This window comes from Juglans microcarpa x Juglans regia, chromosome 6D, assembly GCF_004785595.1.
Source record: "Juglans microcarpa x Juglans regia isolate MS1-56 chromosome 6D, Jm3101_v1.0, whole genome shotgun sequence".
Classification (NCBI taxonomy): domain Eukaryota; kingdom Viridiplantae; phylum Streptophyta; class Magnoliopsida; order Fagales; family Juglandaceae; genus Juglans; species Juglans microcarpa x Juglans regia.
In genome coordinates this window covers 20,331,737-20,344,874 of record NC_054604.1, presented here as the reverse complement: position 1 = coordinate 20,344,874, position 13,138 = coordinate 20,331,737, and the positions used below count along the sequence as shown (strand labels likewise).

The 13,138-nt window shown below is 38.1% G+C and overlaps 1 protein-coding gene across 1 annotated transcript; it reads left to right on the top strand.

Moving 5' to 3' along the window:
* The first annotated feature begins 1,390 nt into the window (after nt 1-1,390).
* On the top strand, nt 1,391-12,926 carry LOC121234113. Its single transcript, XM_041129929.1, has 6 exons — nt 1,391-1,545; nt 8,840-8,919; nt 9,016-9,085; nt 11,656-11,765; nt 12,278-12,392; nt 12,545-12,926. The coding sequence occupies exons 2-6, from the start codon at nt 8,856-8,858 to the stop codon at nt 12,627-12,629; spliced, it is 444 nt and encodes a 147-aa protein (XP_040985863.1). The 5' UTR covers nt 1,391-1,545; nt 8,840-8,855; the 3' UTR covers nt 12,630-12,926.
* Nucleotides 12,927-13,138: the final 212 nt, after the last annotated feature.

Below are 13,138 nucleotides of genomic sequence, written 5' to 3'. Positions count from 1 at the left end.
CTTTATGTTAAGTATGTTTATGTTATGATGAGTTTCTTATTGAGTTATTGACTCATTTTTTTTTTTTTTTAAAACCATACAAGTCAAAATATTTATGAAGGTAGAGTTGCAAGGTGAGACTTGGTCCAGGGAGGCGTAACAGAGGCCTAGATAATGTACAAAGATTTTAAGTTATGATTTTTATAGTACCCACTTCGAGAAATTTGTTTATACACTTTCTTCAAAAAATATCCCAAGACAACAAACTTCAGTGCACCCACAGCTTACACCACTTTCCGCGGTGGCTTGCTTAAAAATTATCTTTTAAGATGACGCCCTCTTTATAGCATGGGTGAGGACCAAGAAATTGGTCTCGAAACTCGTTTTATTTTCCTTTTTTTTCTATCACTTTTGCACTGTGATTATTGTATCGGAGTGTTTGAACCCACACCTCCTCATATATCATCTTTTCATTTTTTAAAAAAATTTGCTTGAAAAAGGTCGATAGGCAACTAGAGAGGTGTACATATAAAAACCCAAGTGAGGAATGGTCGAACTAGGAAAATGCATGTTTGGCGAGACCCTATGAAAGCATTAGGAGTTGCGGAGTTTGACGAAGAGTTTTATTCGATAGGGCTTATCTTATAAAAGATTCATGTTGACGAAACAAGGTCCAGTAAAGACACCTCTCCCGGAAGGACATTGTCGTCTTGAGTATTGTGCTCAAGGAGAATGGTTCCTTCATGTTGTGCTTCTTAAACCCTATAAATATACTTCTAGGTTTCATTGTATATATCTAGATTCATTTGGAGACTCTTGCCTCTCTCACTAGCTTAAGTTCTTAACCATAAGATGAATCTCCCACTGGGATCATGATGCGATGTTTTTTCTTTGTCTCACAGTAGACTATAGTAAACATTGCAGACATTATTGATAATTGTCCCAACAATATGCATCCTCCATTAATATTTGATCCGCATATTATGCTATTTGACAGTCTTTCCTCTTAAAGTTATAGTTGGACGAGTGTCATATACAAGTTCTAATGGGTCAATTCTAATGGTTAAAATATAAATTTAAACAAGAACGGCTTACCGACCTTTTAATATCAGAGAAAATTTATTTATAAGTTTTATGTCTTACACACCCAGCACACCGTCGATGTGGAAGTTTTTCACATTAACTATACTAAAGAAATATTGGAGTTTTAATTTTGGTAAAGTTATAATAAATTCCAGTATAAATGATGTGTTAATACACTGAGTTCTATGTTGCAAAACTCTTAATATAAATTGGTTTAAATATTTATTTGATACAAAATAAATATTTCTTTCCTCTCAAATTTGTGGACTGAAATAGAAAAGGGCCCAGTAAAAGAAAGGCAGAGCCCAATTTTGGGCCTTCAAGAGAGATTACCCGAACGGTCGAAACCTCGATGCAATGGGAACGAGTCCCGCCCGTTAAATCGTTAATCACAGAAGCTCCTTCACTACCAAATTCCCTCTCTCGGATCGATCGGCGATTCTGTTTTTTGGTTCGTATCAAATCCCTCTCGCTCTCTCCCAGGTTTGCTTCTTCCCCGAACTTTTGTCTGACTGCCGGAATTTCCATTACCTGTTAGGGCTTGTTTTATGATGATGATGATGATGCTAGTTTGTGCCGTTTTCCCTGGTGTTGCATTTCTAGGGTTCCCTTTGAAGGTTTTATTTATTTTTAGGGTTTTCATATTAATTTTCAAGTACGCAATATACGAAACTTCCATACAAATATAATCTGTTGTATTCCTGCCTCCTGGGTTTTCTTTTTCCTTGCGTTTACGTAACCATTAGGATTTAAAAATTCGGAATCCTTGTTCAGTTATGACCCCCTTTTGCAAATAGAACACAACAGGAGAGTAAACCTGAGCCTTCTTTGATGAAATTCACCACATTTTTAGCATCACCCTAAAAAATTACCTTGTTCAATCCCAACTCCATACAAAACTCTACTGCAGAAAAAGCTCCAAAAGTGTCAGCAACTTGTGGTATTGGAGTTCCATACTTACTAATCTGCTTAGAGGCAATAACAACCCCCTTGTCATCTCTCAGGATAACCCCTACTCCCATCCTCTTGCTTTGACAGTTGATAGCAATGTCCCAGTTTGCTTTTATAAAACTTTAATAACTTGCTTTTACTTATAAAAAAAAAAAAAAGTTTGCTTTTATAAAACCCAACAGAGGAGTCTGCCAACGTTGAGCAGGAACCTGCTCATGCATAGTGAGGTTAAAAGTTGAAAGACAAACTGATTGGTAGTCTTCCATAGAATCAATAGCACCCTGGGATAGTTGACTGGGATGCTGGAATGCCCCATTGGAAACCAGTCTGTTACGTCTCATCCATATCAGTCTAGCCATAACCAGAAATAAATCAAATTCTGCTGCATCTAACATCTCTGCCATTTTAAGAACCTAGGACTTGAAACTATTATGTATACTAGTACACTTTTGAATCTTTTTGATGCATAGAGCCCAAACATGCTTAGCAGAAATACAATCCCAGACACTATGTATCACAGATTCAACTTCAGTTTCACATATTGGACAGAGATCCTCCTGCAGAACATGCTTTAGTTTGAGATTACTATGGGTGGGCAGGATATCACAACATGCTCTCCATATGAAGTTTTTAACCACTGGCTGTGTTTTAGAATTCCAAATTTTCTGCCATAGTTTCTCCAATCCATTAGTTTGAGAAGAAGTGGAGCACACAGAACTTGAGCTTAAATCAAGTTGAAGATAATATGCACTTCGAACTGAATATCTTCCATTATTAGTACACCTCCAGATCAGGCTATCATCCCTTGACAGAGGACTAATACACATGTTTAGAATCATATCTGCTTCCTCTTTAGTAAAAATAGCTTGTACTAAAGCTTTATTCCATTCATTAGTTCCAGGAATGATCAATTTTGAAACCAGGTCATCTGCACTTAAGATAGAGATTGGAGATTGGACCTTATAAGAAGAGGTGTTGGCATCCATTTGTCTTTCCAAATTCGAATACTGTTTCCATTTCCAACCCTCCAACACAAACCAGCATGCAATAGGTCCTTAGCAGAAAATATACTTGTCCACACATATGAAGCATTTTTAGGCAACTTAGCCTCCATGATGGATGATGTGGGAAAGTATTTAGCTTTAAGAATCTCAGTAGCTAAAGTAGAAGGTTGTTGCAAAATCCTCCCCAATTGCTTTGCTAACATAGCTATATTCAAAGCCTCCAAATCCCTGAACCCCAAACCACCAGATTTCTTTGCAATACACATCTTCTTCCAGCTTAACCAATGGATCTTCTGAGAGCTGTTATGATGACCCCAAAAACAATTCTGCATCATATTAGTAATCTGATGGCACAAAGTCTTTGGTAATAGAACTTGTATTATAGTAATGCAAATTATAAGAACAGATCTATGAAATGGAAATGGAAATAAACCCCATTCATTCGAGATTGCTACAGATAACTGGGTATTCAAGGAACTCAGGCCTCCCAAGGAACAATATTCAAATGCTTAGAATTTTCCAGATGGTTCCTGATTCTAGTCCCTTCTCTGACTTATACCCCCAGATTCCTACAGCCACAACCCTCTAACAGAAAGGAAAAATGACTAAAATGAGTGAAATAGTAAAGACTAAATGACAGACATTTGAAACACAACACTTAAAGCTCAAAACGCACAGCTTCATTAATGCTAACCAAAACACATCGTTTTCCTTCACTCTTCGTACGACAGCATATTCCTTTAATCCTGCACTATACCGTTTCATCTTCAGGTTCATAACAATTTCCTCCCCTTAAAAAAAACCTTGCCCACAAGGTTTATAGCATTGGTGCGATTGTCACACACCTCTAAGAGAAGAGTATAGAACTGAAAAAACATTATCCATTGTCAGGATACTGACATCAAATGTCTAACCACCGGGGTAAAAAACAAGTATATTCTTTTCACCCATTTAAAACAACCCATGACTTGTAGTTGAAGCAAGATCAGTTGCTGTATGATTGGGTAAACCCTCAGATGATGGTGGAAAGGGATTTTGAACGACAAGATGTAAGGTATGCCCATCTTCAACATGATAGGAAGAAAGGATTTGATCATTCTTTAGAACCCTTCCGCGGCATATTAAGCGTTGCTGCTCTGACAACACACCAGTGATGGAAGCAATCAGCTCTTTTAAAGTAGGAACTGGCTCCTGTTTATCAAATGTGAGAGTATATGTTTGAGAATCCAATTTTTTTATTTTTATTTCAATTGTAAGTTCAGAACCTCCAGCATCCGCACCATTACTTCCGATCTTTCGCAGAAGCTTCAAGTAAAGAACCAGGTCACCCATCTTGCAAGCTCCATCTATGATCATGTGTAAAATAACGACGTTAGGCCAAATTCCATTCGTCAACATCTGGTAAAATATTGAGACTACTTCTGGTAATTTGCATTCCTTACAAAGAGCACAAACAACCAAATCGAAAGTATTCACATTTTCACTATACCCATATGAAATCATTTCCCTGTACACCTCCCAAAATATATGGATCTCATTGAACTTCAATAGGTGACCCAAAAAGTTATTCCAAGCATGAATTGTAACTGAATAACTCTCGGTCCTCAACTTCTTGATCACTTCATAAGCACCATCAGTGTTCCCAATCTGAGTACAAGCCCTGATCAATGCATCAAACACTGCTGGACTTGAATTACATCCTTTGTAACTATTTGCCAACCCTTCCAAAGCCTTCAGATGAGGCACACCAGCTACACACATCAAGTTCCTCATAATTTCTTTTCCCATTCCTCTATCAAAGGGCCACAAGCCATATTCTTCTATCAAATGATATCCACCAAATTTTAATAGTTTTATCCCAAACGACTTAAAAGCACTTCTCAGTGACATTTTATCGAGCAACTGAGGTGCGATTACTACCTCTTTCACGTGAAGTGCCAACACAACTTTAGATTCTCCATATAGTCTTCTCAAGGCTTGTGGATAGACTATCATGGACATGCGTCTGCGAAGAACAAAGTAATCAACGGCAAAGGTAATTCCAAAAGAAAAGAAAAGAAAAGAAAAGAAAAGAATAGATACCTTGCTTTTAGAATCAGCTCCAGCAAATTGACCAAGTAACAGAGCTGCTTCTCTTTGGCTCTCTGGAAAGCAGGAACTAAGCAATTTGATAATAAGTTGTAAAGCTCAAGCGAGGAGAACTTCTTTTTTAACTTTTGGGAATGAGTGGACCAGGTTCCCTATCACACGAACCGATTCATAATGTATAGTGGCATCCTCAGACCAAAGCATTAGTACAAGGGTTGGTAGAGCATTGCATTCTACAATCTGAGTTTTGTTTCCATCATTTTTGAATCCAAGGGTTCGTAGGACCCCTGCAGCTGCTCTTTGTACCCTTGTACCCGCATACTCGAGCAGTTGAACAAGAGGAGGGATACTGGCTTCAATCATGACACTGGTTTTAATGCAGCTATTTTCATGAGCTAGGTTAGTTATTAAATCAGCAGCTCTCCTAATAACACCATTGACTGCCCGGAAGTTACCACCATTCTTTGGCCTCTTTAACAAATCCACAAGATGTGGTAGAGCTCCAACATCAACTATGAGCTGTTGATGGGCTGGTTTGACAGCGAGAAGTCCAATTGCATAAGCGCTTCCTTTCTCCACCTCATGCTCACAAGGCCTTAGACTGTTGTCGCCTTTTACCACAGTCGGTGCATGGAGATGCCTTACCAAAGCTGGAACAGCTCTACAGTCCATTATCACGTTTACCATGTCCTCAGAGCACTCTGTTTACCCATTAAAGCTTCCACATGGGATTCGGGTCTGCCACCAAGCTCTGTTAAGCATCGAGCAACTGAGAGGAGGATGACAGTGGTTAAAGGCTGTTCAAGGTCAAATTTGGATAATATGGTGCAAGTATAGGCACCATTCGTACATGTAGGGATGGTTGCTGCCCTACGAGAACTACTATTCCCTATTCGGGGGTGCTTCCTATGGTACCCAATACAAAGCAGTGCTAAAATAGCCCAAAAGCACTCCAATCACCAGCCCTTCATGTTCCAACGCAATACATGAAGGAAGCTCTGGATTGGTGTTGAGCAGAGGATAAAAGGAAGCTTCCACCCTGGAACTTCCAAAATGCTCAGTCGTGGTATAAAACCAGATCTGGCCGTCAAAGGTGAGGGAATGGCCAGTGATGGGTTGGCAAAAGGTGATGGCGGCTCCCATGACCCCTATGCCGTTCCATGCTTTGCAGTTTTGAAAGAAGGTGCGAATGCTAGGGTCAAAAATCCACAACCCAGAACATGATACCAGAGTGTTCTTGTGTTGCCTAGGTCACTTCACTTGCTACACTGGGGAGGCCTTGCCCATATTTAGCTCCTCCATTCCTTTCTTGTTCATTTCCCCCTTCTGTCGACAACCATCCATATAGCCTTGTCTCGATTTGACTATGAGTGAAGTGTGGGAAGAGATGGAGATCCTTAGGGAAGACTGTTTGTTTAGAAGGTTTTCTCTTAGGGAAGACATAGAGAAATGAGAGAGAGAGAGAGAGAGAGAGAGAGAGTGCAGGTTGATTGGGTTTTTGTGGTGAGGGTGAGGGAATTAAGGGAAGTGAGGGAAGAGGAGTTTCTTCGTAATACGCATCCTGTGGACACCGCCATTGTCTCTTCCACCTTTACTGCATTTTCTTCTTCTTCCTGTGCAAGCTGGTCTTGCCACTCCATGAAGGATTGCTTGAAGACCTTGTAATTTTCATGGTATTGGTCGACTAAACCTGTGAGATGTAGCACTTTGGCAAGAATCATTTCCATCAACAACGAATTTGCTTGCTATTTGTTGAAGCTTACCTCGTCCCCCATGAAGGATTGTTGGGCTCTCTAATACCAATTGTTAAAAACCCAACTATTGATCTAAAAGTTCTGGGACTGTTGGATACTGATTTGGTTAAATCTTTAACCCTTAGCATCATAACATTCCACCACGCTTCCGAATCCAATGTCTAGGGCGATATAGCTTCATGTTGCTGTTTTCGTCATTATTATTATTGATGAGGTAGGTTCTAGTTAGCTCTTTTTAATTTTTTGATTTATCTGTCATTTTTGAGAATTTTTTGTCTTTATTGCGACAAGTTTGATAAATGAAACTAATTGCATTAGCATGTTCGACTTGTGACTTGTCAGTTCGGGAAAACCTCTCTTCTATTCAGTTTTCTCTCTGTACACTTGTGAAAAATAGTTTTTTTTTTTTGTTTCGTCAATGATGGTGCAACGTTAACGATCGTGGTAGCCAGATGGGGTTCACAAGAGAGCTTTTGATTGAATCAAAGCTATTTGTGCTCGTTAAGGAGGTCAGCTACGTATCATAGAGAGAGGGTGGAAGAGTGAGCATGAACTACTGCTGGGAGTTTCCACGATGCAATGGCTTGAGAGAGCATTGGAGGACTGTATGTTAGGTGTTAAGAAGGGGTTCTACACGACGATGAGGGAGGGACATCGCAGCTTTATAGCACAACGATGCTCAAACAGTCGTGGTCGATATACGGCAGTAGTTGAATACAGTGAGGGAGGGAGGCAAAGCTTCATTTTTATACCTAAAGAAGAGGGTGGGAGGGGATGGAAAAGATTGAGGGAGGCACTGCGGGAATATCTTCAGGAAGGGAGAAATGTTGAGGGGACTCACGGTGAATCACAGTTGAGGCCAATGGTGAAAGAACTTCAACCATACACAAGGTTAGGGGTGTCAAATCGTGTTAACGGGTCGTGTTTGTGTCGTGTCAGGGCATGTATATTATACTATATGGGTCAACCCGAATATGACCCATTAAGCTTATCGTATCAAAATCTCAAATCCTAACACAACCTATTAACGTAACAGGTTGACGTGACACGACCCGTTAGTGAATACTACGAAATAGATTAACATGACACAACTTAACCCGTTTCAACCCATTTATGTAAATGGGTTGAACAAATCCGAAATTAACGCGTTTGACCTGATTAAGTTTGACATAATTTTATATAAATGTTGAAATCACAATATCTATAAAAAATATAAAACTAACTTCAAGTCCAAAATTACAATCCAAACAATAAAAATATCAAAATTAAAATCCCAACAATTTTACTTTTAGGTATCGCCCAAAACAACATTTTTCGTGTGGACAGCTTCCTTGGGTAAGATCCTCACAACCGACAATTTGAGGAAATAGAGGGTGATCATCGCAGATTGGTGTTGGGCGAGTCGGCTGACCCTCTCCTTTTACCTTGTGAGATAGCTAGGGTGTTATGGAATGAAGTATTTAGTAGACTAGACTTGACTTGGGTTATGCCCGAGACAGTAGTGGCAGTTCTGGCCAGCTGGACAAATCTAAGAGGCATTCATCAGATTAAAGCTGTGTGGAAGACGGTCCCCATATGCGTCATGTGGTGATTGTGGCAGGAGTGTAATGAACGGACTTTTGAAGACAATGAGAGATCGCTGGAGGAACTAAAAGCTTTTTTTATTAGAACTCAAAGTTCTTGGGCCATTGCTGTTGATTTTAATGTCATGGATCTACATGATTTTCTTGTCTCTGTGCCTACTTATATAGGGCATACTTTCTGTATTTGTACTGGGCTATGCCTATTTGTTGATTAATAATACTTATTTATAAATAAAAAAGTTTGATAAAGACCGTCACACTCAATGTTTTTCATTTAAATAAAGTTATATTGTTTTGTTTTATTATTAGTATTATTATTTTTAAAATTGTCTCATGAACAATCAGAATTAGGGGTTTAGGCAAAGAAGTTGACATGAAATCCTTTATGTCTTTGCAGTTACTGATTACGTATAATGGATTGGGCTTTTGTCCATAAAGTTTGGGACAAGTGGGCTTCTAACAATGTTGGTTCTTCTGGTGAGTAAAATAGGGTGTTTTAAAAGTCATGCTTGAACTGAGCCAAATATACCTGTATTCAATAAATCTTAAAGATTTGACAATTGCTTCTTGCAGGTGAGCCGTTGAAAGCTGCTTTGCTAATTAACTATGATCCAACCGGACCATCTCGTTTGTTGTCTACAATGTAAGAGAGAGTTAAGCTGCTTATGTCTATGAATTTGTAGTTTTGGTTTCTCAGTTGTCTGCAAAGGCATCATAATTTCAGTTTGTTAATTTGTCTCCTATGTATGCTTTAGCTGTTATTGCTAGTCCACCATCAATGCATTGCATCTAAATGAATCAAAGTTCATTCCTAAAAATCTTTAGATTGGTGGTGCAATGTATCGTATTTTATGGATCAAAGCAAATTGTAAAGTTTATTTCCTAGTCGCGTAATGTAGGGAAATTGCAATTTTCTTTTCGGAATCTCCAATGTCCAAGGCACCAAGTAAAAAGGTTTCTTTAAAATTTTAGTATTGTGTCCAGGTTCATGAAGTGCAAGGTAAAGAATGTGGCTTGTGTTTTGCCTTTTTTTTTTCCTAGATCTCTATTTTGAGCAGCATTCATGAGGTTAAGCTCTTTTCATGGGTTGGAAAGCAGTTCTGTGTTGGTTGGGATGGAAAATGTATAGTGCATTTATACTTTCTTTAGTTGGGCTATAATCTTATAATTTCAAAATCCTTAATTATATGCTTTTATACAGCACTTTATGCCTGTTATTATTAATAATTTTCTGAAGAAAGTAGTTGAATGGTTTAAATATGGTTCTGCCTGTGCTCGATTTCCTGCTCACACAGTGTATGGAAATCACAATTCTCTTTTTGGAATCTCAATGTCCTTGCAAAAAGGTTTACAAAGAAGCAGTTGAAGTGCACCTGGGCTATGCCTATTGATATTAATAGAACTTTTCAGTTTTCAGAAACAAAAATATGGTTCCACCTGTGCTCAACCCCCTCAGTGTCCCCAGCAATGCTAACGGCTTAGTCAGTCGTCAGTGAGATATAGGTGCTGTCAGCTGTGTGATGTTAACGGCTTTAGGTTTTAATAAGGGAAGCTATTATTTGGTTGTCTGTACCTATCCCCAAAAAGGCATAGTTACCATATAATAGGTCCCTGGGGTTTGCCCTAATTAAAAACCTGGTGCCAAAGGTAAAAGATCGTGAAATCTACCCACGGGGGAACCACCCGTGGGTAGCCCAAGTTGTTAGGGTGAACTTGTGTGCATGTACCCCATGTCACAGGTTCGATTTCCCCTGGGATCAAACTACGATTTAGGAGGAGGCCATGGTGGTGGCTTGTTGTGCTAGTCTCCTTGACGGTTTAGGTTCCATGGGTGAGTCCTAAGGGCTCTGCCGTGGGGTGGTTCTCCCCGTCATAAAAAAATATTTTTATTCAACTTTTTACTGATAAAAAAAAAGTATTTTAATTTTTTGTTTTTGAGATTTTCCATATATATTTTTTTCAATAATTTTGTGAGTACTTGGCAGGGTGTTTCTGCAATTTTTTGGTGGCAAATTATTGTCACGCCAGCATATGAATCTATCAAAAATTTATCAGAGAGTAGCAGACACATCAAGTTGATATACAGAGCTTATTCAGACCAATTTAATGCTGTGATGTTCTATTTTAAGAAAAACTTTGGATTATGCATAGAATATGGGCCTTGATTCTTAAGTATATATCTCAAGTTAGTTTTAGATGGTTTCCATGGAAGTCTAGGGTTATGGTTCGTAAGTACAGGCGTCGTTATTGTATGGACAATTTTTTTTTTTTTTGTTGAGTAAGAAAGAATTTTATTAATACGAATGAAATAGGCGAAGCTCATGTACATAGGGAGTATACAAAAGAAATACCTATATACATTCTAAGAACCAGAAAATGACACCAGAAAATCATGAGCATTAGCTCTGTTAAGCACTAAAGCAGAAAACCAAAACAGTAAGGTGTGCACAAAAAAATGGAGGTTGTAGACATATGAGAGTTGAGTTGATATTTAAGTGAGTTAGTGAGATTATTTTCTGAACTTTTAGCCAAATCAGTTATAAAGATTTTAGTAAGTATGCTTCTTTCTTTTGCAATCTTCCTCTGTTAGAGATACCATGTAAGACATGGACCTTGGAATAGCTGTAAGGTAAATGTATGTGTTAGTGTTTCTATAGAGAAATAAAATGTTTACTTCCATTCATAATAGCTATAAGTAATTTATAACATTTTAATCATGCCATTTGACCAAAAAGCATCTCCTCCGATAAGAGAGCTTGTATAGGTGTGATTGTGTATTATAACGACCCAAGTAAGGCCCAAGCCACGTGGGCTCATACTCAAAACTCTCAAGCACCAGTCAATGTTACAATTGGAGCCCTTTGGAATCATTATAAAGGGCTTGAACTTCTTCCCAAGCAATGTGGGATCTCATTCACCACCTTCTCATACACAACCCAATCCGGGGTACTATACTTGGCTCATCCTTTATCTCACAAACATTATAAAGTGTCTGTTTGTCTTTTGTATTGCATTCAACCACCTCCATTTTCATTTGATAAACATATGGCGTTTTCTTTTTGATATTTTTACATATCATTTTAACTAAATGGAAAATCAAATATTCATTTCTTGATGCTTTGTTAGAGCTTTATATGTCTTGGGAATTATGCTTTGTTATGTGTTTATTAGCTTGTTCTGTTTAGATATTGAAGTTTGACTAGGTCCTTTCAGTGCAGAACAAGAAGGGATTAAAGCCAACCCCATTGAATTGAGCCAGCTTGTGGATTTCATCAAGTGTAACAAACTCCAAACTGAGAGCTTCATTATTGGGGCAAACCAATGTAAGTAATCCTTTGACTGCAACCCACAGTTATATTGTGGAATTTAACGTTGTGGGGTATAAAGTGCAATATGCTTTGGAATGTATAACTGCAAATTGCTAGTGTACTGTACTAGGATTTCATGGTAATCCTCAGCTACCTGGAAAGTGGATCATGTCCATTTCTGTAACATCATACACATCACATAGATAGTTTGCAAGTTTACAATTCCAATGATTGCTTTACTGACTTAAAAAATGATTGCTCTACCGACTTAAAAGCTTTTATTTCTTAGTAAGGATTCAAAGCTTTTCAGAATTATAGATTTGCACAATGTTTTGGAATGATAAGCATCTATAGATTGCTGGTTTGCATGCATCTTATGGTGCAATTGCTTGGCAAGTGCATCATGTCAATACGTGTTTTATTTTGTAGACATTTTGCCTTTATGCATCATAAAAAATTTTACATCTTAATTGTAATGATTGGCTGGCTTATTGTTTTAAAGTTTGGTGGACGGGTCTTGATGACAGATGTGGTGACATCAATTCATGAGAATTGGTTCTGTGCAAGGTGCATGAACACAGCAAAACGTGCTGGTGAAGGTGCCATAATAATGCAAACAGCAGCATTCCTCTTGGTTGCATTGTGAGTGTGTGAAGATTTTAAAGTCATGTTCATTATGCTTTCAGTACATTTGGTAATTAAGATGGAAATGTAAGCATAGGTGGAGGAGGACTCATGGATTAAATTTTTCGAAAGAATTTTAACCTTGCTACTTTTTCTCTCTTGTTTGGCAGGTATGATGGTTCAATCGGCCCTGCATCCCGTGCTATGATGGCTGTTGATCAGTTTGCATGGCAATTAGGTCGAAGAAATCTTTAATTACTATTCTAGAAAGGAAAATGATACAATTATAACTACTTTTTACAACTTTTATACAACCATGGTTAAATGAGAGATATTTTTGTAAAACAACTTATAAAAATAACATCATTTTACATAACTATCCTCAATTTAACATATGGTTGTAGAAAAATTGTAAAAAATAGTTGTAAGTGTATCATTACTCGATTATTATTGGGTTTGATAAAGAATTTAGAAATGAACCGAATGCCCTCTGGAAACAAAATGGGGAACCATGCCTCTGGTTTTTCAATGCAATTTCTTGCCTTTGACTTCTTTGAGCTATTCCTTGCGATGCATTCGCAATCTCTCTCTGTCCCCCTACCCCCAAATCTTTTCTTGTATATATTCAACTATTTTAACCAACCAAAAAACAATAGTTGGAGGAGAACACAGGAAAGATAAGAGGATTTAAGGTTGGGGGATACACATTACCCCAAAATGTGTTCATGCATACATAATTTAGATGAACAAGGAAGGCTTAATCA